The following is a 22,642-nucleotide window of genomic DNA, read 5'->3' as shown; positions in this document are numbered from 1 at the left end:
TATTTTTATGTATGTTAATTTATATATGGATGCAACTTTGAAGACTACCAAATGGTGGAACCTGACATTAAACTTTTTGATTAGTAAAAACTACTACAATTACTTTAAGAAATAATTTATTGGTTAACTAACACCTTGTACATAATGAATGAATGTATTAATAATAGACTAAGCTTGTAAAAAGTGTCTTTTGGGGCCATGATTTTTCTATCTCAGAACAGGACGTTCTAGAAGAGTAGCTGCATGCACTTTAATCTTTTTCCTCTTGAGAGTATTCATGACTGAATGAAAGCTTAAAAAAATGCCAAATGTTGACAGCGTGAAAGTGGCAGTTCGAGTGAGACCTTTCAGTCAGGTTAGTAGTTACTTACTCTGAATACTTTTTGAGTTCCAATATAGATAACCTTAAAGAGGAAAGGGGGAGTTGGGAGCAGGAGGATTCTAGCAATATTTTTTAATGCACATTGAATGGACATGCATTGAGCAGCTAAGAAAAGGGGGCAGAATATCAAACTTCAATAATGGGGGGTGGGGTGGGGGTGGGGGTGGGGAACACAACTTCAAACCTGAATATGTTCAGTGTTTCTTGTGCACAAAAGTGTAATGTGTTTGGATTCTTGGTCAGACAATTAGCTGTCATGCTAGTGAAGATTGTTTAGTAGGATTTTAATATGAGTCTGTCCTTTATACTTACAAAGTATTTTTGTATAGAAATAGAAGAAAACATATTAGCTAATTTTATTGATTGTAGTAATTTTTAGCCTCTCATTTTATAACCTCAGCTGAATTACCCTCGTTTGGCAGTGCTCTGGCATAAAAAAAGAAAGCAATACTAATACAAGGAAATTGGCATGGGATTTAATAACTTCTTCAAGTTTTGTAATATCCCAGTAATCTTTGTTTTAAAGGAGTTTTAATCCTATTAAATGTTAAAATGTTTTTCTCCATTTTTATTCAGTTGTTTACATTCAGTGCACATTTCTTGAATGCTGACCTGTTTCCCCAAGGAGTTTAAAAAGGAGAGTAACCATAATGCATTAACAAGGAATGGGATTTCAGAAAGGTGAAGGACATAGAAGGAAAGGGAAGCAGAAACAGGCATTGTGAATGTTTTTGTTAGAGCCTGAGAAAATGAACAGAAGCAAGTCTAACAGAAAGAAAAAAGATGGCAATGCAGGGAAGGATGAGTTTATAATGAAGTGGAGAAAATAGATTGTACTTGGTTTATTTGGTGCAGGCTTGCTACCAGTATGTGGGGGGGGGAAAAAAAGGGTGAAAAACATTTCTGTAAGGGTGAGAAAGATCCAGTCCGTGAGCAATGCTTTTCAACAAGGATGATGAATTGGGGAGGAGACTGACATATTAGAAGTTAAAATGGCTTGGGAGCGAGTGGCTGAACAGGCTAGGGGTCCTCTTGAACAACTACAGGCCTCTGCAAGTACATATCTGAGAGGAAGGTGTAACAGCCATGGTTCCAGAGAAGGACATGAGGGGCCTGTGAAGGAAAGAGCCGTGATGCAGCACCATGGTGGATGTATGCAGAAGGCTGTAGTGGCATAGAGAAGCAGCTCTATTTGAGAAACAGCACAGGGAGACCTTTTCGTGAGCAGGATCAAAATTTCTTAGGGACTCTTCTGTGTGCAGTTTATCACTAAATAGAGCAATTATGAAGTCTTTCCATGGGAAATTGAATTGCTTGAGCGTTGTTCTCTTTGTTTTTCTCCCCCCTAAAGAATTACTGGGATTTCTGGTACAGACTGCTAAAAGCTGAAGCCAAATCCCATGTCTGTACCTTTGGGGTCTTAACCTTAAGGAAAGTTCTAGTGGAACACTGACTGCCTTAGGATAGTAGGCTCTCACCTTGCAGAAAATAGAATAAATATATATATAAGGGCAGATTTTATTTCCAGGAAACATAGTAGGAGGTGTTCATGAAGGGAAAATGAATACTAATAAGCCTACGACCTATTGTCAAAAGGGCATTTGACAAGATGTTTCAGTACAGATGTTTCCTTGAGTTCTCAGATAACTGACAAAAATATAAGACTTTTGTCTTTAAGTATTTAGAAGCCAAAGGTGATGAAAGTATTAATTCCAGGTTATAACATAAAGGAGAAATAAAGCAAATCTATTTCACTTTTGATAGCCACTTAGCATTTAAACATTAACTGATTCACTTTGACTTAGTTTATTTGATTTAGTGTTCCTACATGCCTAGCGTGCAAATAAGGCCACAGATAGCTATATAGTTTAATCTCTCATCAGAAATTTCTCTCATGGAAGGCCACTCAGGGTTGGTCAGTGCAATACATTTGTTTGCTGTGATTTCATCAGTTCACATATAACCAATCATAAATAGCTTAAGTTGCTGATTTACAGTCTTGGCTCCCTCTTCTGGTGGGCAGAAAAGCTGCAGGCAGAAGCAAACCCATAGTTTTTCATGAGTTGTTAGACTAGTACATTACAAATACTGCCTAGGTCAATCTGAAAATACTGTGAAATAATGGAATTTCGAGTAATAAGATAGCATTTGTTCCTCATTTTATCTGTACTCCTGTGCAGTTTCAGAACCAAATGCTTTTTTATGGAAGTAATCAAGATAATGAGTCTCTGATATGCTCGGAGAGAAATGTACTGTAGTTACTTTTGAATTAAAGCTGTTCCTAAAATAAAATGCATTTTCCAATGTACTGCGCTATGTGGATGATCGGTAGGTGAGGTAGAAGGAAAAATGCAAGCTAGGGTTACTGATCTGTCAGCTCATTCAGGTCTCGCTCCTCAGCTGCCTGTCATGTTGCATGGCTCAAGAGCAGACTTACTCCACCAGAACTACTGGTACATTGTAAATTGCTGTTGAACTTATTTTAAATCCAGACTAAAACATGATTTTTTTTTTTAGTGGATGACTGCTTGTATTTTGATACTACAATTATAATTTCAATACAGAGAGAGAAAGATGCAGGAAGTAGGTGTGTGATTTCAATGAACTCCAACAGCACGAGCATATATGATCCTAGGAATCCAGGACACATGAAAACCTTTACTTTCGATCTGGCATACTGGTCTCACAGTGGCTTCCTAAAGGATGAGAATGGCACGTTCATCTCAGCGGGATCCAACAGTTACGCTGGCCAGGTAAGTAGCAGCAGTTGTAACTAATACACAGTTGTAGACTAGTCAGTTCATTTATCTTTGTAATTAACACTCAAGTCAGTGGAATGCAACTCACTGGTGGCATCTTGTTCACTGGTTTGAAGCATCATCTATATTTTGTCTATGTTTCTTTTGTCCTGGAACTTAGTCTTTCTAAGTGAGTTTGCAAGTCCTGATTCTTCATTTAAACTGCTACTGAGGGCGCTCCAATGTGGCAGTAGTGCTTCTGTATGTATTTGCCTGTTCATCTTTCAAGATGATTTATTTCATCACTTTTTAGAGAGAGGTATTTCGTGATCTCGGTCAAGGAGTGCTGGAGAGCGCATGGCAAGGTTATAACGCTACTCTCCTAGCGTATGGTCAGACTGGCTCGGGGAAGAGCTATTCCATGATCGGGTACGGTGCAAACAGAGGACTGGTTCCCAGTGTGTGTGAAGAGCTCTTCAAAGCAATCCAGAGTCAGGAAAAGAACAAGCAGTACCAGGTGGGATTAGCACAAACTGTCATTTATTCCCAAGATCTTTCCAGATTGTACTCTGAAGACTTTATTTAATTCAAATTAGCAAAATTAGAAACTGTGAATATATGGAGCAAATTACTGTACAAACCATAGTAGGTCTTGTAAGTGTTGAATAAAAAGTTGATGTAATACAGCTAGATCTACAGATGATCCCTAAAAATAAGGATTTCTGTCACAGGTGTAACTAAAAGTAAGCTGATTTTAATTTTAGTTATGCTTCCTAACCTTGCGGGTGCTTGTGACAAAATCTTTCCAACACCTTAGTAAAGAAAATCAGTGTTTTCTTCTGTATACCTGTTAAAGAATTTTATAGTGTTGTGTCTCTTCTTTACAATAGGAAAGATGTTTTTAGCCTTGTACTACAGCCTCTGTAGCTGCTGGGTGCTCCCACTTCATCTGCATCCTTTTCCACTTGTAGTCCAAGTAACTTTCATGCAGCAACACTTTGCAAATTCCAGCACTGCTGTAGGCACTAAGCTTCCCTTGCATGCAGTGGTGCCTTCTGTGTACAAAAATGCCAGCCTGATGACCAAGGGCTGCTTGTGACTCAGTCCTGTGTTACTTCCCTTAAGAAATAAGCACTTTCTATTCCCTAGCCAGTCTCCCCAACTCCATGCTATAGGGCTGCGAAGTCATCATCCATTGTGTACCTCTGTGATAAGGAAAAAAAAAAAAGTGAAAACGCCATCCTTCTCATCTCACTAGATCAACGTGGAAATGCAAATCCTATTTGGAGTTGTTACTACTATTAGTGACAGCAAAGCTGCTGCTCCTGGCAGCTCCCAGGAGTCTGAGCTCCTGGAGCCCAGCCCAGCACCCCCAAGACCTGGGGGTCTCTGTCCCAGACCCAAGGACATGGCTTTCCCATTTGCAGGTTCAGCCTCTAAGAAGGCTGAGTGTTCATCACACCCGCTCATGACAGAAATACAGGGTGCCAGAGCCAGGGCTATGCCTTTAACATTCCCCACCTAACACCACGGCAACTCACAAAAAATATAAGTGCAGAGTCCTCTTCTTTCTCCTACGCTAATCACAACTGATGCTCACTGGCGGCAACACACACATGCTGTCGTAGACTCACATGCACACCCACATTTGCAGCTCCCCCAGAGATCAGCAGAGCCCCAAGTCCAGCTAACAGGTTGTGCCTGGAGCTGAGGCACCTGCACTCTGAGTCTTTCTGGAGAGTTTTCCTCCACCTCCCTGGTTAGCCCACCATGGAACTGGCTCGCAAATTACACGTGCACCCCCACACACGTATGGTTAGGGCACACAAGCACCCTGTCCCCTCTGGTTGCTGTCTGCCCCCCCCCATAGGCCCTGGGCCCATGCTCCCTGGTCCATCTGCAGGCACGTAGGCCCTCACCGCTCTGCCTGCTGTCGCCACAGGCATGTGGGCCTCTGTCACCTGTGCCCAATTTTGGTTGCTGATGCTCAGCTTGCTCAGTTGCCAGCCCCAAGGGCACCCAGGCCTGCTGAGCCATGGTCCCACCAGGTCCCCATACTGGAGCCATTGCTCGCTCCAGTTGCTGGTGCCTCAGGTACAGGGGTCACGGTCACCCGAGGTCTGACTCCAGTCGCTGGCACTTCGACCTTGCAGCACTCAGTGCGTGGGGCAGCAAGGGAATTTGCACAGCTAGGTGGTTAAGGAAGGGTTTAATAAGATAGGACAGGCTGCAGTGATCAGACACAGGGCTCAGACAGACAAACAGGCTAACAAGCAGCTCTTTGTACAGAACCAGCCCCTTTCATCCTTCCCTCTGACTGTTCCTCCCTCGTCCACTCGTCCCCTTGTTTCCCCCCACTTGATCTCTTCCTTAAAAGTTCCTTAGGTCCACTAGCCTCCCTCGAGGATGCAAAATACTCACATGCACCTTGCTTCCCTCTTCTTACCAACTGCAAAATCCAGGCTGGCCCTCCTCAGAGCTATGCTTGCAGTTTCTTAATGGCCTCTCAATCAGTCTCTGAAGAGTTTGGGTCTTTGCTGTTGTCTCTGTTACTGCTTATTGGGGCTTGGCAGCCTTGTGCCTGTGACTGCTCTGCTTACTGCTTCCCTGGTGCTTGCTGCTGCCTGTAAAAGGAAAAGGTCCTTGATCTGATCACCGTGATGTAGCGGGTGCTCTCATGCTACGCATGCCCTTACACAGGTAATTTATATATGGTCACTGCTGTTCACTGAGAAATCAGCAATAGAAAAACAGGCTTTTTCTTTGTTAAAATAGTCTTGAAAAGAAATACTGGTTGAATCGTCCTGCTAGCTAGTAGTGCTGTTGAAAATTAATATTTGTTCTTCTTGACTTTTCTACAATGCTGTCTAGTTGCTTAATAATATATAAGTAAAATGTCTTCTCGAAACACACCTTAAGGCATAGCCTCTATAGACAGCAATGAAGACTGTGCATACAAGGGTAGGTTAAGGAAATGCTGGAGAGGAAACAGTCATGATAAAGCAGTATGGATCTGATAAATAATTGCTTCAATTGAACTTACGTAATGGGTTGTGATGGAGTGAAGATTTGATCTGTGTAACCTCTGTTATTTTTACAATGGGATGACTCTCTATTGCAAGGTTTTTTTTCCAAATGCATTTTTTCTTCTCGTTACTTCTTATTTTTACAGATTACTTTCAGTATGCTGGAAATCTATAACGAACAGGTAATGATCTCGTTTTGTTTCAGTATTAACAAATCTTAGTTCTCTATGTACATTTCTTGATTTTCTGCATGCTGTAGTTTGAAAATAAGCCTTTTTGTTCTCCCAGCATGATTCTCCTGGGTATGTTGGCTGACAAGCACAGGCAATATCTGGGCCCAACAGCATCTTTTTGCTTCTTGAACTAAATGAGAGTCTGGTAGCAGAAGTCTGCTCAGGTTCATAAACTGCATTGTTATGCAGCTACCAGAATGGGACAGGGAGAGTTATACTGGGAAAATCTCAGACTAAAACTAAGCTCTTGAAACAGTGCTGTCTTTGGCAAGAGCTGTCATACTGAGGGCCCATGTCTCCCTTTGCAGTGGCAGGTCAAGAGGGACCTGTGCCCTAAGCCCCAGGAGTGGTTTGGGCAGGAGGACTCCTCAGCTGGCCACTGCAGCCACCTGCCATCAGCACAGCCAGCTGCTCTGCACGCTGGTGGCTGAGCTGTTTTATCCTCTGTAGTGCTTTTCTGCTTTAAGTGGCTTTTTGGAGGAAAGAGTGATTGAGAAGAAAAGATTTCTACGTTGTTTTCCTTTCACCGTTGATGTTACCTCCATGTCCTGGCAGACATAGGAGGCATTACTAATTGCAAATGGCTAAGCTGTTTCTCTTAAACTGGGAGGGACTTCTGAAGATGGTATAAATCTCAGTGAATTATTTCCCTTCCTCTTCATTAGTTTTGAGCCACATGGCCAATTTCAGTCAAATTTGATGTAGTGGACAGGAAGGAGAGTGGAAAAATGAATGCACAGGAAAACAAACATTATTAGCTTTAGCAGCTCAATAAGCCTTTTAAAACTAATAATGACATTATTTTGCCAGCATCTTAAGTCTACAGATACGAACTTTCAACGTAGATTAAATTTAACTGGAAAGTGGAACTCTCTGGGAATGAGTTTCTAAACACAGTAAAGTCAGAATAGCTACCACATGATCAGCTGTAGTCTGTCTTTTTAATTATTCTGTCCTTGCTAAGAATACTGTTTTTTTCTTATTTTAGTAACATATTTTAACTACAAATCTATCTCTACAGGTAATAGACTTACTGTCTAAGACCAGGAAGCCCAGTGGGCTCAAGATTAGAGAAGATCAGCACCAAGGTTTTTATGTGGATGGTTTGAAGTTGGTGCCTTGTGATAATTACGCACAGATTGAGAGGTTAATGGATCAAGGGAATAAGATGAGAACGACAGCTACAACCACCATGAATGCCAGCAGCAGTCGATCCCACATGGTCGTCACAATCCAATTCAAACAGGTGCAGTGTGCAGACACTGTTTCCACTGTGTTTCTTACCACCTCCGGGTCAGAGCGAGCAGGTGGGAACACACCCGGTTTCCTTGCCCCCAGACTGCAGGGCCAGCCTCGCCAGGTTTTGGCACTCACACTGTCACACCGCTGCTCTTGGGGCAGAGGTCACTGAAGGCAGAGATATGCTAAACCATGACCTGTTTGCAGATAGGCTCACTATTTAAGGTTCTCTACATCCCAAATGCGTTTCCCAAATACTACAAGCAGTCTTTGAAAGCATCCAGCTGATGTCCAGAAATAACCTGGGGTTTCCACCCCACTTTTCCATGGATACAAGGGATGAGTGGTATTGCCTGCTGCTTAATTCTGGGAGACAGCAGGTCTTTTTGTTTCAGGCACACCTTTGCAGCTCTCACATGTCAAGTAATTTTTAATATATAAAAAGTTCCGCTATCGGTAAATATCACAAAATATTTACTCTGAGTTTCTGCACAGGGTTCCATTTTCTGTATCTTAATAGTACCTGAACCATTGATTTGGTAACCTTTCCTTAAATTGAAACCATATGTTCACAGATTTTTCTAGATGAAGCAATCACTAAACAATCAGTTATAAATCTGGTGGACTTGGCAGGAAGTGAAAGGCAAAAATCATCAGGATCTGAAAAAGATAGATTGAAGGAAGGAACACGTGTAAATCTAAGCCTAACCACGCTAGGAAATGTCATCAGGTAATTATTACTTTTTTTTTTTAATACCTGTGAAGTAGAAAACAAATTTCTACCTATGAAAAACAACCTCTTAATTCAAGTCTTCCTTCCTTGCAGTGTGGTTTAGTAAAAGTACTAATTGAATGAAGTCTCACTGTGTTCCTGAGATATACGTAAACACATGGAAACAAAAAATATTAACTAATTTTTCCTGGCTCCATATGCTGTGAGTGCTTGGACTGCCTGCTCATCTTTCGAAGCAGTGGCAGGCTGTGCAGCAGGGGTGAGGCAGCTTCACAGGGCTGTTGCTCAGTGCATCAGACATCCAGGCCTTTCTGAAGCTCTTGAACTGAGCCATTCAAAACTGTCCTTTCAGTTTGAAAATCTTGACAGCAAATCGTTTAGGTGGTGCATGAAGGAGGACATTTTGTGTTCCCATAATGAATATATTGAAGTATCTAATCTTTTTTTTTTTTCCTCCCCTAAGCTTGCTTTTCATATTTGTACTTATGTTGTTCGCCCCTTTTCACTAAACCCTTTGTTTTCCCACAGTGCTCTGGCTGAGGCAGCTACAGGGAAGAGAGTGCTGCATATCCCATACAGGGACTCCGTGCTGACTAAACTCCTGCAATCTGCTCTGGGGGGGAACAGCAAGACAATCATGGTAAATTGATTCTTGGAGTTTATAACTCCTCAGTTTACCCATTGAGACAGAATTGGGTGGCTCTAACATTGGTGAAAATGGGTGTAATTTTGTGTTGAGATTGCTTTCTACCTACCATAAAGGTGAAAGCACTTCTGCTACTACTACCAGAACATATGTATTATTCAAATGGACAGCACTAGTGGGTTATCGAATACAAATGTGGCTGACACAAAATGTATAAAACCTAATGCAGACACATGCAAAAAACCATTTTTTTTAAAATATAAAAAATACATAGATAAATGTAGCTGTAAAACTCATAGGCACCTGTTTAATATAAAAGCTGCGTTCTTTACATAAAAATAGGCTGTATAATGATTTTTTTTCCTGATTTCTGAGATCATTGTGCTGTGGATCAGATATTGCCTTCCGAAGTAGGAAGAATCTCCCATAGGCTCTTTTCTTTGTCTCAGGTGAATTGTGTGTTCCAGCATCTTTGATGATTTTTTTTTAAAGTACCATTAAATTAAAGGTGGGAAAATATGAATAGCAAATGTGCAATTGTGAAAATGGCTTTAAATGCTTATAGTCTTAAAACAGTTTACCTGAGTTTCTTCAAATACTAACTTTCTTAATTCATCCATGATGATGTGAAAAAAGTTCAGGACATATTTTACAACTGTTACTTGTTGAAGAACCATCAATTTATTTTTTTTTTGATTGATGCTAGGGTAAGCATTAGTATTACTAATACTACCTGTATCTGCTCATCTTTCTTTCTCATTTCTTATAGTAGTGTTAAAAAGTGTACATTCGCAGCCAGATTTCTAGGACACTAGGGTTCTTCTTTTGTGTTTAAAGACTCAATGGTATATTTTCCCGTGTTAATCTTTTTCTGATCTGGGGAAGTGTTTAAGACTACTTTAAAAAAATCTTATTCAAAATCTAATATCAGTAAATATTTTTTGTGTGTTTGCAGATTGCAGCTGTCAGTCCAGCAGACATCTGTTATGAAGAAACTTTGTCAACATTACGGTATGCTGAAAGGTATACTTCTATAATTTTTTTCTTTCTGGTCTAGGTACAAATTGCAGGCAGATGCTGGGTAAAATGAGAAAAAATACCAATTATAAGTGATCAGCAGCTCAGGATGAAGGAAAAGTTAATCTGTGAATAAGCAAGAGCAGCATAGTAAGAGTTTATTCTTTATTCTTATTTGTGAATGGCTTATATTTTTTAAAAACTGAATTGTTTGACAAAGTAACTATTTTTCCCTGGGTCTCTTTTCTGGAGCTGAAGGCTCCTGCTCTCCCTCTTCCCTTTCTCAGGCTCAGGAGAGATAATCTCTCACTTTGTAGTCCTTTCACCGGGGAAGTCCTTTCACTGTCAATCCCAGTTTCAATTCCTTCGTACTCCAGCTCCCACAAGAAAATGTCAGGCAGTTACACGTCCCTTATCCCGAAGCAGACCGTGGCTCAGGGACATTGCATCTGCAGCACCCTGGCTGCCGGCAGGTGTCAGGAGCAAGAGATTTAGTGTTCTCAGCACCGGTTCAGTTCTGCAAGTAGCTGAATTGCTTTCATGTGCCGATGAGTGCCGTGCACCTGGGCCAGCTTCTTGCGGGAACAGCTGGAGTCCACCTGTATATTTGCCAGCAGACCTGTGGTACCCGTGTTTACTGGGAAAGAAGTCCCTCTTTGGGGTACCCTGTCCCTCATTGCCCCACATGCCGGAGGCACTGCAGCTGTGGCAGTGGGTGCAGGTTAGGGTAAGACGGACAAGAGTTGTCAGGCAGGGAGGGGATGGCAGGGCAAAATCAAACTGGGCTGTGATTGCTGTAGCAGTACAAGAGAGGACATCAAACGCTTTCAGCCCGGGGGCAAAGTTTCTGCAGGATTTTTTTTTTAACTTCTGAAGTTTCAGAGCTGTGTGGGATATTTCTAGACAGGGAAAAGAACAAAAGAGGGAAAAAAATGTAGTCATGTTTGACAGAAAGTCTCGTCCTTTGCTGAGATGGTGTTACAGCTTTTTTTTGCTTTTATGTGTTTTCATATTTAAAAGGACAAAAAAGATCAGGAACAAAGCAGTGGTAAATGCAAGTCCTGCTGAGAAGCTTATAAGAGAAATGAAAGCTGAAAATAACAAGCTATTGTCCAGACTGGCTGGGCTCGGGAGCACAGGGAGATCAATAGCTGATGAAACACGTATGTATTTCAGCATAAATGAATAACAAGTAGATTTTGAGTTTCCAAAACATTATCAGGAGGCCTTTTTGGTAGTCTGTGACATTGAAGCAGTATGATGGGAATGCAGCTTGATGTATGTCCACAGGTGAATTTCTTACAAAGTGGATGGCAGGGGTAATCAAGGCATTGTATAAAATATTGACCCTGGTACGGCAGTCCCAAGTATTTCAAAATCACAAGCTCTTGTGGGAGGAAGAGAGGACATGGAGTGTTGGAGACCTGCATTAACCCTGCCCAGCCCTGACAGGAGCACGTGCGTGGCGGTGCCACCCGCCCCTGTCTGGATTAGGACTCCATCTGCCCCTGAGATGAGGAATGCAAGAACTGAGACTACTGGGTACCTTGTCCCAGATGGGCAGCCCCGCAAGGTGGATGTTCTTCCCTCGTTGCCAGCTCACCCTCTGCTTTATTTAGGCACTTAACAGTGTTGCTGTGTTTCTGCCTGTTGATGTGTGTGTAGTAGTTGATAGTTGTGAATTGGGATTTTTTTCAATTTTTTTTTTCCCCCCAAGATATTATCAAAACAGATGCTGCTTTTAAAAACTTTAAAAAAAAAAAAAAAAAAAAAAAAAAAAAGGGAAGAAAAAGGCTCTTTGAGAAACAGTTTTCATTTCATTCATTCATTTGCAGCACTGGTATGGGCACATCTGCTTGCTCAAAGTCAGACCCCTTATCAAGTGTTGACGGTTTGCTCAAGGTAAAAGACCAAAACAAGTCTAAGGACACAGTGGGCAGGAGTGAAAAAATATTTACAGTTTAAGGAATATTATAACAAGATGAGTGTGGACAAACATCAGAGCTGAAGGCAGAGGTAGAAACGTGCAATTGGCTAGTATATTTGCATATTCCTTTGAAGAGGATTCACCTGAGTCAATTCTTGTGCACATTCTGGGCACAGAGTATTTTAGTGATCACCTGTTGGTTAGAAGAGGAGAAGGAAAACTACAGCTTCATTTCCAGTTCAGGATGGGGATAGCAAACCCCGTGCTACCTTACAAGGTTTAGGGAGTAAGGGCTTGCTCTGCAAGAGGCCAGGCCACCTCCCAGTGTGCTGCCACCGTGCTGCCAGTCCTCGTCTCTCTGGGGCTTGCTGTTTCACAGGTGTATACCCTGGTTAAAGCTGTCTCTCTTCAGCAGAGCTGCGACTGCTGGCCGAGAGCGAGGGGCAGATGCGGAGCACGCAGGCGGCGTGGGAGGCTCGCCTGGAGGAAGCCCGGCAGGAGTGGGAGAAGCAGTACGCTGCCGTCACCCAGGCCAGTCTCCCAGCAGTGGGCATCGTGGCTGAATCCAGATGCCTTAATCTCTGCTCTTTGAGTCTGATGTTTTCCCTTTCTTGCCATCTTTAAGATTTGTTGCTCGCACACATCTCTGACAGCAGTTCCCCGACACAACACTCGTGGGGCTTTTAAGTCTGGGTAAACTGGTGATAATGTAGTCCTTTGTTAAGGGTCCACAATATCATACTGATTCTCGCTTGAGTTTAGATAACAGAATATTCTGTCTGCTTCCACCATCAATGTATATTATAGTTTCTTGGATTTACTTTGTGGCTATAAGAAATTATTACTGAAATAAAACGTGCCAGTGAATGCACCAAGGATTGTCAAGGCAGCTCAGACTTGTGTCATTTCAAAGCCCTTGGCAAAGAGAACCAAAGATTTTCCCTATAAAACCAGTCATGAGATAAACACCCTAAAACCTGGGTCAAATGTGTTCTTTGATTTCTTTTTTTTTCCTTTTCTGTTTTGGGCATGTTTCTGAAAGCAACCCACGCTGACATGAATTCTGTAGCCAGACAGAAGCCTTTCAGTAGGAGGCTGTGGCGTGTAAGAGCCTGGGAGTCAGAGTGGGGCTGCTGCGGGAGAGAAGGGCCTGGTGGTGCCGTGATTAATAACTTGTTCAGCACGTACCTTTGCAGAAAGGCTGTAGGCAGCTCTCCTCCCAGCTGCTCTTCACGAGCCATTCCTGCACTCCTTGCAGGTGGCTGCCACCCGATAACAGCAAGGGGGTGCCCAGATTACAGCTATCATGCTTGTTTTATGCTATCAGTGCACGTACGTATTCAAAAGCATTCACCTGTGTGTGTAGATAGCACACATAAGTAAAGGCATTTGGGGAGTTGTTTCCCATTTTCTCCAGTCAATCCCACCCCGTTCCCTACTGTTGGTTCCCAGTCTGCTTTGTCACAGACTGCTTCTAGCTGCGTGGAGTAAAGTCTCGGAGTGCTCAGACCATGCCTTGGTCTTTGGGACCCCAGTGCTGACAAGGTTGATGATTTTTTGCTGTAACAAATAATACCTATAATAGCATAAGCTGGTCATTTTGCAGAAAGTAGCTCTGGGGATAATTCCAAACTAATAGTTCTTTCTTAGTATTTTGTTGCACGGAATAGAACTGAGTTTTACTAAGACATGAGTTATGAGCTTCATGCACAAAATTGAATGCAGTTCCTTGTATTAATCTCGCTGAAGGTGATGTGGAAGTTAACATCATCCTGAGATGCGTGATTTGAAATTGTAACTGAAACATTAAACCAAACCTTTTTTCATCACTTTTTTTTTTTTTTCAAATCATCTGCAGAGTTCCCATGCATTTCTGATAAACCAGAATGCGTTTCAGGAATTGGAGACTGTGAATGTGTTTCAGAATGCAGTCTCCTGTTGAGCATTTGGCATTTAGATTTTTTTTTTTTAGGATGTTCTTATGCAAACTGCTGTATGGTCATGATCTTTCTTGTACATACACACACACACACACACACACACACAAAACGCAACACCCTCTATGTATAATATTAGCTGTTATTTCAGGCATCCCACTGAAATGACATATTTCTAAATTCTTGCTCAGGAGAGGCGGATGATGGAAACGTTCCCTTATCTCCTGAATGTCAATGAAGATCCACAGCTCTCATGGGTTCTCAAGCATTTCATTCAGGATGGTAAATATATTTTAAAGTCCCGAAGACAACATATAAATAGTGCTTTCTGTGATTTAACACTGACATAACAGAACTGCTGTTACACTAGGTTGCTCAGCCATGTGAGTCACGATTATCTTCTCTTTTTCCTTAAGCACTTACCTACTTCTACCACTTTGAAATGTGCTCCTCTTGTTTGAGATCAGAGCGGGCTGAAGAATTATACTGTGAGAATTGTTTCTATTGCAAAAAATGCTAAGATACGATAGAATAATAAGTTGCATGCAAGAGAAAAAGAAGTCGTAAGAAATACCCAGGTCTTCTGTCAGCCACTTCTTCCCTGAATATCGTTGGTTTGAAAATGTGAACTCTCATTTTGCAAGCTGATGATCTCACACTATCCACATTCCTCCTTACTGCCTGAGCATCTCACCCCTCCTCTGTAGGTTGTGCTTTGCTGGTTTTCCACCACTGACTGACTTAGTGCTGCAATTAACAGAAATGGGAATAGAGTTGTAGATCTGGTACCCTGCTGCACACAGGTTATTTACTCTGGATGTTTTTCTCTGCCATCTACTTGCTGGTAATGGATCCCAGGACTTTCTGGGGTCTCCCAGATACAGTTCTAATTATTAATGTGTGCAATCCCAGAGGCCACATGGAGTAAATCCTTTTTGTTTCTCAGGATCCAGAGTCTTGACTTTCTAAAGAGAAAGTAACTGAACATATTGTCATTTTCAAGTAGCAGCACTAGTATGAAAGGCTTGTGCTGAGCAGAGCTCTTCCTAGTGATTCAAAGGAGAAAAGGTAAAAAGTAATGCAAAAACTTCAGCACTGTATACCTGTTGGTGTGTAAAGCACATATAATTTATACTGGAAAATGCATTTTTATTTATTTTTTTAAGGTACTTGTGATGTTGGTCAATCAACCTCAAATGCTATAATCCTAAGAGGTCTGGGGTAAGTACATTAATTTATAGAAAACAAGATGTCTGCTTTTTTGATCTTAATGTTGTTCGGAGCTGTTTAACTAGTTTTTAACTAAAGGAATTGCATAAACTGCATAAACATGGGTTATGATTATTTTGAACTTTTTATGGTGGCTGCAAAGGGAAAGGTTAAAAAGTATAACTGACAAGCTTTTATGTTTCTAGAAACTGCCATTCTTGTAGTGGCAAAAACGTGAGGTCAAACTGTGTCAACTACCTCTTGAATGTCAGCCTAAACTTAATGAATGGCAGCTTAAACTTGTCTTTGAAATTATGATTTAATGTTCTATGATGGTTCTCAAATTAAAAACAAAAAGTGAATCACAAGAAAATTGAACATCTTTCAGCATTTTGGACAAACACGCTACGTTTACGAATGCTGATGGCAAAGTTACCCTAGCACCACGAGATATGTGCAAGGTCATTGTGAATGGTGTGCCCATCACAGGGAAAACAAAGCTGCAGCACTTGGTGAGTATCTTCTTGGAGCATAAAACAAAACCCTGAAAGAAAAAAAACATGAGTGCAAACTGAGGATTCAGAATGAGTCCTGCTCGCTATGTCCTCAGGCAGAATCTTATGTCTAAGGGAAGGCAAATTTGATATAAAAATCATGTAATTAATAGTAATAAAAAAATCCATCCATCTAAAGGAGCGAGCTCCTGCCCCAGATTTTGACCCCACAGCTGGCCTCCAAATCTTTGTTCAGCCTCAGAACGATTTTTAGTATAGATGTGGATAACCTGTGTGCCTTTCTTGCTGAAATGTTAAGCAATTGGTTCTGGTTTTATCCAGTTAGCCCAAAATAATGTGTGTGAGTCTATACTGGGAATATAACGGGCCAGAATTAAAGGACACCAAATGAATCTTGGCAATGTCCATGTTCATCCCAAACAAAGGTGTAGTTAATCAGTCCTTCTTGCCAGAAGACATTGGGGAAATGATAACTGCATTACTTTGCTTCAGAGAGGATGTAGACTTTTCTTCTTTCACGAAGGAGAAATCCACTAAGGGACACAATGTAGAGGGATCACTTCCCAGAAAAGCAGCAGCTCTGCAGTTTGCCTGGAATGAGTACTTCTCCTTGGAAATCTGTTCCTGAGGGACAGCACTGCAGATGGGATGCTGGGATGGATGGGTCTTTTTTCTGAGCCAGCGTGTCTGCTTTTATATTCTGGTATTGAGCAGGTTTCTCTTCCTGATAGGTGAGGCAAAACTGATCTGGTGATCAGCTTCTCTTCACGCTGGCTGCTGTGCCGATGGCAGCTGTGCCGATGGCAGCTGTGATTTTCAGGTCTCTCAGCTGCAGCTGCTGTGATGGGTTTGGATCACCTTTTGTCAACCCCCTCCTTGCCCATGGGAGCACACAGGTCCTCTCCTCTCAAGCACTTCTCTTTACAGTCTTGCCAGCTTGTGTAGAGTTTGCAAACACTTCACCCTTCAGTGACACTTGCCATGCTGTACCCAAGACTTCAGCAGCATCCTGTGTCTAACCTTTCAGGATCGTGTTATTTTGGGATCAAACAGTGCTTACCTGTATGTCGGGCCACCTGCAGAACGAACAGAGGAGGACCTGAGCAGATACGACTATGACTTCTTTCAGTCTGAGTTGGCAGCAGCAGAAGGTTTCAGTGTGGATAAACTTGGTAAGCACCACTGCTTGGGCACTGGGTGATGCTCTTCTGTGTGGACTGATGTTTTGTCACACCCTGGATCATGTGCACACACCTTCAAAATCTGCCTTATCCCTTTGCAGTTCGCATGTTGTTCTTGCTGGGGGCTGGAGGCTGTGCAGTTCCTTATGAGGAAGTAGCCATGAGTCAGAAAAATTGCTTCATATCTATCTAATACTATAGAAAGAGAAGTGCTTTTTAATTTTTTGAAATTACTTTATGAGTTCATGTGCTATTTCAAGAAACCAAAGGCATGTCTATTAGCCGTTACGTATGTGAGCTTACTTATACTGTCATGTTGATAAACAGTAAAATGTGCAGTTGCTCTGTGTCTCAGAATGAGCAGACTGACAGCTGAGGATCTGGATAATTATTTTGGCTTTTATTACACACAGATACAATTCTTACCATAGTTTCTCTCTTTTTTTTTTCTTTAGTGCTAGAACTGCTTCTTATATTACCAAAAAAAAAAAAGTGAACAGTACTGATGAGATTACATGAGATCAGATTACTTTTAATAATGCAGGAGCACTCCAGATGAGAAGGTCGCTCAGGACTGCGCGCTGCACAGCACATGCAGTCAGTGCAGCCTTCCACAGCCCGTTTTATTGTCTGAGTAGCTTCTCCCAGGGAAGACTCTTGCAGGCAGGATCACCAGATGTACACTGAAATAGTCTTTCCCTTTGTTTTTAACATTCCTCCATAAACTCTCTATGCTGGATTTTTTGTTGGGTGTGTGATCACATTAGGTAATAGTGGTACAAAATATAATGTTACATATTCTTTTGCTGTCGTCCAAAACACTCCCTTTGCTCCTCTAAAATTTGCTTTTTTTTTTTTCTCCCATTTTTTCATCTACTTATATTTTTCTCTTTGTACATTGGGGAAATGCTACCCTCCAGTACTTTTCTTAAAATTATTTTTTTTGTAGTTCACTTTCCCGACAGCCCTTTTAACGTGTTCAATCCAGTGAGCAAAATGTTTAGTTGGTAAATAAAAAATAGACAATCCCAAGGTCCTGGGAATATGTCATGTAGATCTTTTGCTTTCAGATATTTATTATTCTTAAAGAACTTGGGGGTTTGTGCATTGTTTTTGAATTGTGTGCTAATCTGCCAGGCCATTTTGAGTTCCTAAATGGCCCTGACATTTCATCTTTTGAATTACTCCATCCCTCTAGAAATGTTCAGTAATTTACAGAACGGGAGAGCTGTTACTGTAATCACACCGCTGCCTTCAGGCATTTGGCTGAGGTCCAGCTGATCACCTGTGACGAGCATCTCTGGGAGTGCTGAGGGCACCCAGAGGACTAGGCCTAGAGGCCTGAAACTCGGTAGCATTGCCTCACTCCTGTGGGGAGGGATGCAGCGAATATGCACCTCAGCACTTGTGTATAATGAGCTGTTCTGGTACCCAAGCACACATTCTCTGTCTTTAAAAAAATAATAATAAATAAAATTATTCAGCTGACATTCAGTTGCATCACCAAAATCTATAGGTGTTCAGAACGGGCTGAGCCAGTTATCCAAATATGCCTACTTTTGTCTGCTTCAAATCCAGATGTTATATCCACATTTTTCATTCTGGATTGGTCTGCAAAACCTAAATTCCTAAGAAAAAGCAGTCCCTACCCCCAGACAGCACGGAATTAATAACTGAACAGTGAAACTCTGTTCTCAGGAGTGCCAAAGTGGACTCTGACATCAGAGTTGTCATTCCCCCAACAGTTTGGGGGAAATCCTTCACACATCAGGCAGGACAGAAGCTCCCTGCTTGACATCCACTTTCTAATCTGATCAATTTGTCAGTTCGATTTGGAAAGAAAGGCGAAGTAGGCTGCTGTGAGCAAAGCATATGTTTCTGCTGCTGTTCTTCCTGTGTTGCCCTCTCTCCATGGGGTGAGAGCAGGTTGCGTGCCAACCACCCAGCTCAGAGCAGGAGAGCGGCATGGGCCAGAAGCATTAAATCGTATTTTGGCAGTCGATGAGCAGCCCCCTAAAGCTGCCCACGGGCTGGGTGGCAGCCTGTTTACTCCTTCTGTTTGCCCCCTGACGCGCCGCTTTGGGAAGGCGCTGCGGGCAGCGGGGAGGGCAGAGCAGACCCCAGCGTCCTGGCGGCGTTCCACGATTACATCAAGCTGATGCCGCTGGTGGCGGAGGCGAATCAGATGAGCCAGGAGCTGAAGAAGGTGAGTAAGGCTTCTCCCAGCTTCTGCGGGTTAGACTCGTTTGGTACGTTTCTGAGTGTGAATAGAAATAACTGTAAGAGCATTTGCCATTGCTCTTGCTCTTTCTATTGCCCCACTCCTTTTGCTTTCCCCAGTCTCCCTCACCCACCTGGCAGGTAGAGGGAATAGGAGATGGGGGGAACGTGAATTTGGGAGTGCAGGCCGCAAACGGAGTATCAGGGTAGTTGTACTGTATAAATACATGAACAGTGGCTGCCATGGTGTTTTCAAGGGGATGAAAAGTCCAAGAAGGGAGAATTCCTCCTCAGTCTTTATTAGGAATAATGAGATTGATCCAAAGGGAAATCTAGATGGACTGTAACAATTTCCCAGCATTTTAACTAACTAACGTCTGGAGAAGTTTCCTGAAGGAAAAATGGAAATAAACTGGTTAGGATAAGGATTCTCCTTTCTCTGTGCACCCTGATGGGAGAGTATAATGCTAGTGTGGTGACAGTGAGGTACGTAAAGGAAGCCTCATTCTAGGTAGATTTCCAAAATTTGAAATATTGGGATTGTCAAGTCCTAGACACAGCAGAAAGATTGTTATGAGAATTTCTTCTATAAGAAAATAGATAATTTCTTATATATATATATATATATATATATATATATATATAATTTTTCCTCTTAGATGAAAATATTGCCAAATTACGTAGCAAAAGGTGTCTTGGATTTGAATGTGCTCAAGAAACTTTATTAATTAATAGGAGCTCACATTTGAACTGAAGGTGAAAAACCTAGCCTTATCGGACTCCAGAGGCCATGACCTACAAAAGGAAATAACAGTAAAAGTGACACATGCAACAACAAATCAGGTAAGAAGGCCTCGTGTTAAGAGCAGGCATTAAGAGAAGGTAAGAAAGATGCAGGCTGCGTGCTCATTCTCAAGCCAAACATGTTGAATCCTTGCAATGGCTGTCTCTGCTGTGTCCTAACAGACCCACGCTCTTCTTTTACTCTTCCACTCTTTGATGCCCTTTTTGTGTACCTCCATACATGAAATGCACTCCTCCTAGCCCATGGATCTGTTCACTTTTCAAAAGGAACCCATGTACTGCTTTTTCACAGGGTAGCCATGCTCCTGGGTAGCTTCTGGCACCTGCAGGAGGTCCTCGAGGTATATTATTTCTACCCTCCCGAGGACTGTGTCTGCCTTAGCATTTGGGTGCAGTTAGCTACCTTCAGACATTTTCTGTCACTGAACATCACTGCAGGGATGCTCCTGGTGAAGTAAAGCAGGCGTGTTTGATGTCAGTAAGTGCAGGGGGAGGCTGCCAGAGAACCTCCCGCTGAGGGCCCTCGCTGCCGAGACCTCACTGAGGTGTCCCCGCAGGCCCTGCAGCACCAGGTCAGCTTCAGCAGTGTGTGATGGCTCTGTCACTGACACCTCCTTCGGTGCTGCTGCTCCCTTGCAGCTGATCTCTGGCTGCTTAGCAACAAAGCTTCACCGTTTAAATAATGGAGGAGAGATCTTTAGCTCTCCTTTCGGAAACAAGAGATTTTTTTACAACTGCTTGTTACCGTTTTATTTGAAATATTTGAGAGTGCTACTGTTGGACAAAGAAAAACAATTTTACATTTTCACTTCATATATTTAATAGTCCCGTTTAGACACACTCTAATTTGTAAATTGTTGGTTTACAGGAGGACTTTATGATGTAATTTATCCTCATTTTGGCCTGTCCTCATTTTGCCATCATTGATGTCCATTAGTCTTTGAAACCATTACAGCTGCAACGTACGATGCAATTGTATTTTTTTGTTAAAGCAGTTCAGTTTGTTCTTGTATAAATCTGGCATGTGCAAAGCTCAGGCCATAGATATGAGGCCCTTATGTGCTCTTTAAAAACAGTGATGGAACCAGGAGAAGGAACCTCAGGAACCAAACAGAGTGATTTCTTTAGATTTAGTGGTATTTTCTCGGCTGCTGGTTGTAATAAAAAATTATATTAAAGCTGGAAACAACGGAAAAACAGATCAATGGAAAAACAGATCAAAAATAAGATCAAAGGAAGACTATCTTAATGCAGAAGAAGCAAATTAACAAGCAATATTGGGCTGGGATGAATGAAGGTGAAAGGTAGTTGTGTTCTAATAAATCCCTTGAATCCCCATTCTGCCTGATAAATGATCTTTCCGTGGAGCAGAGTCTTAAGCCTCACGCTTCTTTATTACAGGTGAGTGCTCCAAACACCAGTCTGTAACACAAATCTTCTCTTTCTATTTGAGAATATATTAGAATATTATATATATTATATTATATAATTATATAATTATAATTATATATTTCTATATTATATATAATTATATGATTATATTATATAATATATTTATATTTATTATTAGAATATTATATTATAGAATATTTCTATTTCAACTTTGAGATAGCTTAGTCAGAACAGTTTATCATATATTTTAAATATGAAATTCTAAGAGCTGCAAATTACTTTAGACAACATGAAAGGCTGAAAGAACTGAATTTCATTTGTTCTAGAGAAGAGGTGACCACATCAGCCTGCACATACAGGACTGTTGTAAAGAGGATGATGATCAGTGATCCTCCGTAGCCCCTTAAGAAATAAGTTAACAGTCTTTATCGAAAAGGAAGTTAAAATTAAAGTATATGTCTTCAGCAGGTTGTGCAGCACAGGCTAATTTTTTCAGGAGCAGCTTGAACACACAGATCTCAGAGGTGACTCCAAGTTTATCTGATCTCAAGGTGGAGAGGTGCTTTACTGTTCTCCTTGTCCATGACTGCCCAAGTTCATCACTTCTCCTGTGCCTCCTCCATAGGTGTGGGTATGGTCAAAGGCCAAGTTCATTAATAGGAAGTTCCTAATGGAGGAACTTTACCAGCGTTTTCTGGAAGGGGAGAACACGGACGTGAACCAGGACAGTGACCCATTCTGGGACCCAGTGGAGGTTGTCCATGTGGGATCCGCTCACGTTTGGCTGCAGGCACTGGCGTACCGCATGAAGCTGGAGGAGCAGACTGAGCTGCTGAACTCCGAAGGGCTGGAGGAAGCTGTTGTGCTGATCAACCTGTCTCCGTGCTCCAGCGATGGGAGGTAAATATCCGCTGCCTCCGTACTGGAGAGCTGTCGGTCATTCCTTGTTAAAGGACCTGGGGAGCTTCACCTGTTGAAATGTGTGACTGGGAATGAAGGCTGGCAGTGCTGAGCAAAATGTGAAAGAGGGAGACATTCAGAGATTTTACTGCTGTAACTGGGAGCGGGGATCAGCTCCAGACCCATTAGACAACACCAAGGGGCAGTCAGTCCCCATTTCTGACTGTGCTGAAGTCCTCTGGAGGGAGGGCCCCAGGAACTGTGTCTTTCACACTCTCAGCCCTGCTGACTGACAGCTCTGTCCCTGTCCCCAGCTGGAGCTGGCAACTCACAGGGGAGGGACAGCCAGAGCTGAGCAGTCTTCCTCCTGCAGTTTCTGCAACGGGGTCGATATATCAGCAGTTTCCGCTCCTGTTCCTCAGGCCCTTTCTTTATACCTGGAGTTCTTTGTAGGCTGGAAATATCACAGTTAAGTTTCTTTTAGCTGAGTAATGTTGCCTTGAACATAGAAGCTTCTTCATCTGATGGAGTAAATAATTATAC

The 22,642-nt window shown here is 42.1% G+C and overlaps 1 protein-coding gene across 1 annotated transcript in view; it reads left to right on the top strand.

Moving 5' to 3' along the window:
• The first annotated feature begins 301 nt into the window (after positions 1-301).
• The window catches only part of LOC118254054 (kinesin-like protein KIF28), a 27,531-nt gene continuing 5,190 nt past the window's right edge, over positions 302-22,642 (top strand). The window contains exons 1-17 of the mRNA XM_050709827.1: positions 302-355; positions 2,947-3,135; positions 3,434-3,637; positions 6,293-6,328; positions 7,401-7,625; positions 8,194-8,348; positions 8,880-8,991; positions 9,953-10,020; positions 11,035-11,177; positions 12,354-12,472; positions 14,070-14,160; positions 15,045-15,099; positions 15,476-15,599; positions 16,630-16,774; positions 18,871-18,989; positions 19,739-19,846; positions 21,825-22,099. Coding sequence (XP_050565784.1) covers positions 302-355; positions 2,947-3,135; positions 3,434-3,637; positions 6,293-6,328; positions 7,401-7,625; positions 8,194-8,348; positions 8,880-8,991; positions 9,953-10,020; positions 11,035-11,177; positions 12,354-12,472; positions 14,070-14,160; positions 15,045-15,099; positions 15,476-15,599; positions 16,630-16,774; positions 18,871-18,989; positions 19,739-19,846; positions 21,825-22,099 — 2,222 coding nt within the window. The remainder of the gene's footprint in view (positions 356-2,946; positions 3,136-3,433; positions 3,638-6,292; positions 6,329-7,400; positions 7,626-8,193; positions 8,349-8,879; positions 8,992-9,952; positions 10,021-11,034; positions 11,178-12,353; positions 12,473-14,069; positions 14,161-15,044; positions 15,100-15,475; positions 15,600-16,629; positions 16,775-18,870; positions 18,990-19,738; positions 19,847-21,824; positions 22,100-22,642) is intronic.

This window comes from Cygnus atratus, chromosome 3 (genome assembly GCF_013377495.2).
Source record: "Cygnus atratus isolate AKBS03 ecotype Queensland, Australia chromosome 3, CAtr_DNAZoo_HiC_assembly, whole genome shotgun sequence".
Classification (NCBI taxonomy): domain Eukaryota; kingdom Metazoa; phylum Chordata; class Aves; order Anseriformes; family Anatidae; genus Cygnus; species Cygnus atratus.
This window is presented reverse-complemented; position numbering and strand designations above follow the sequence as displayed.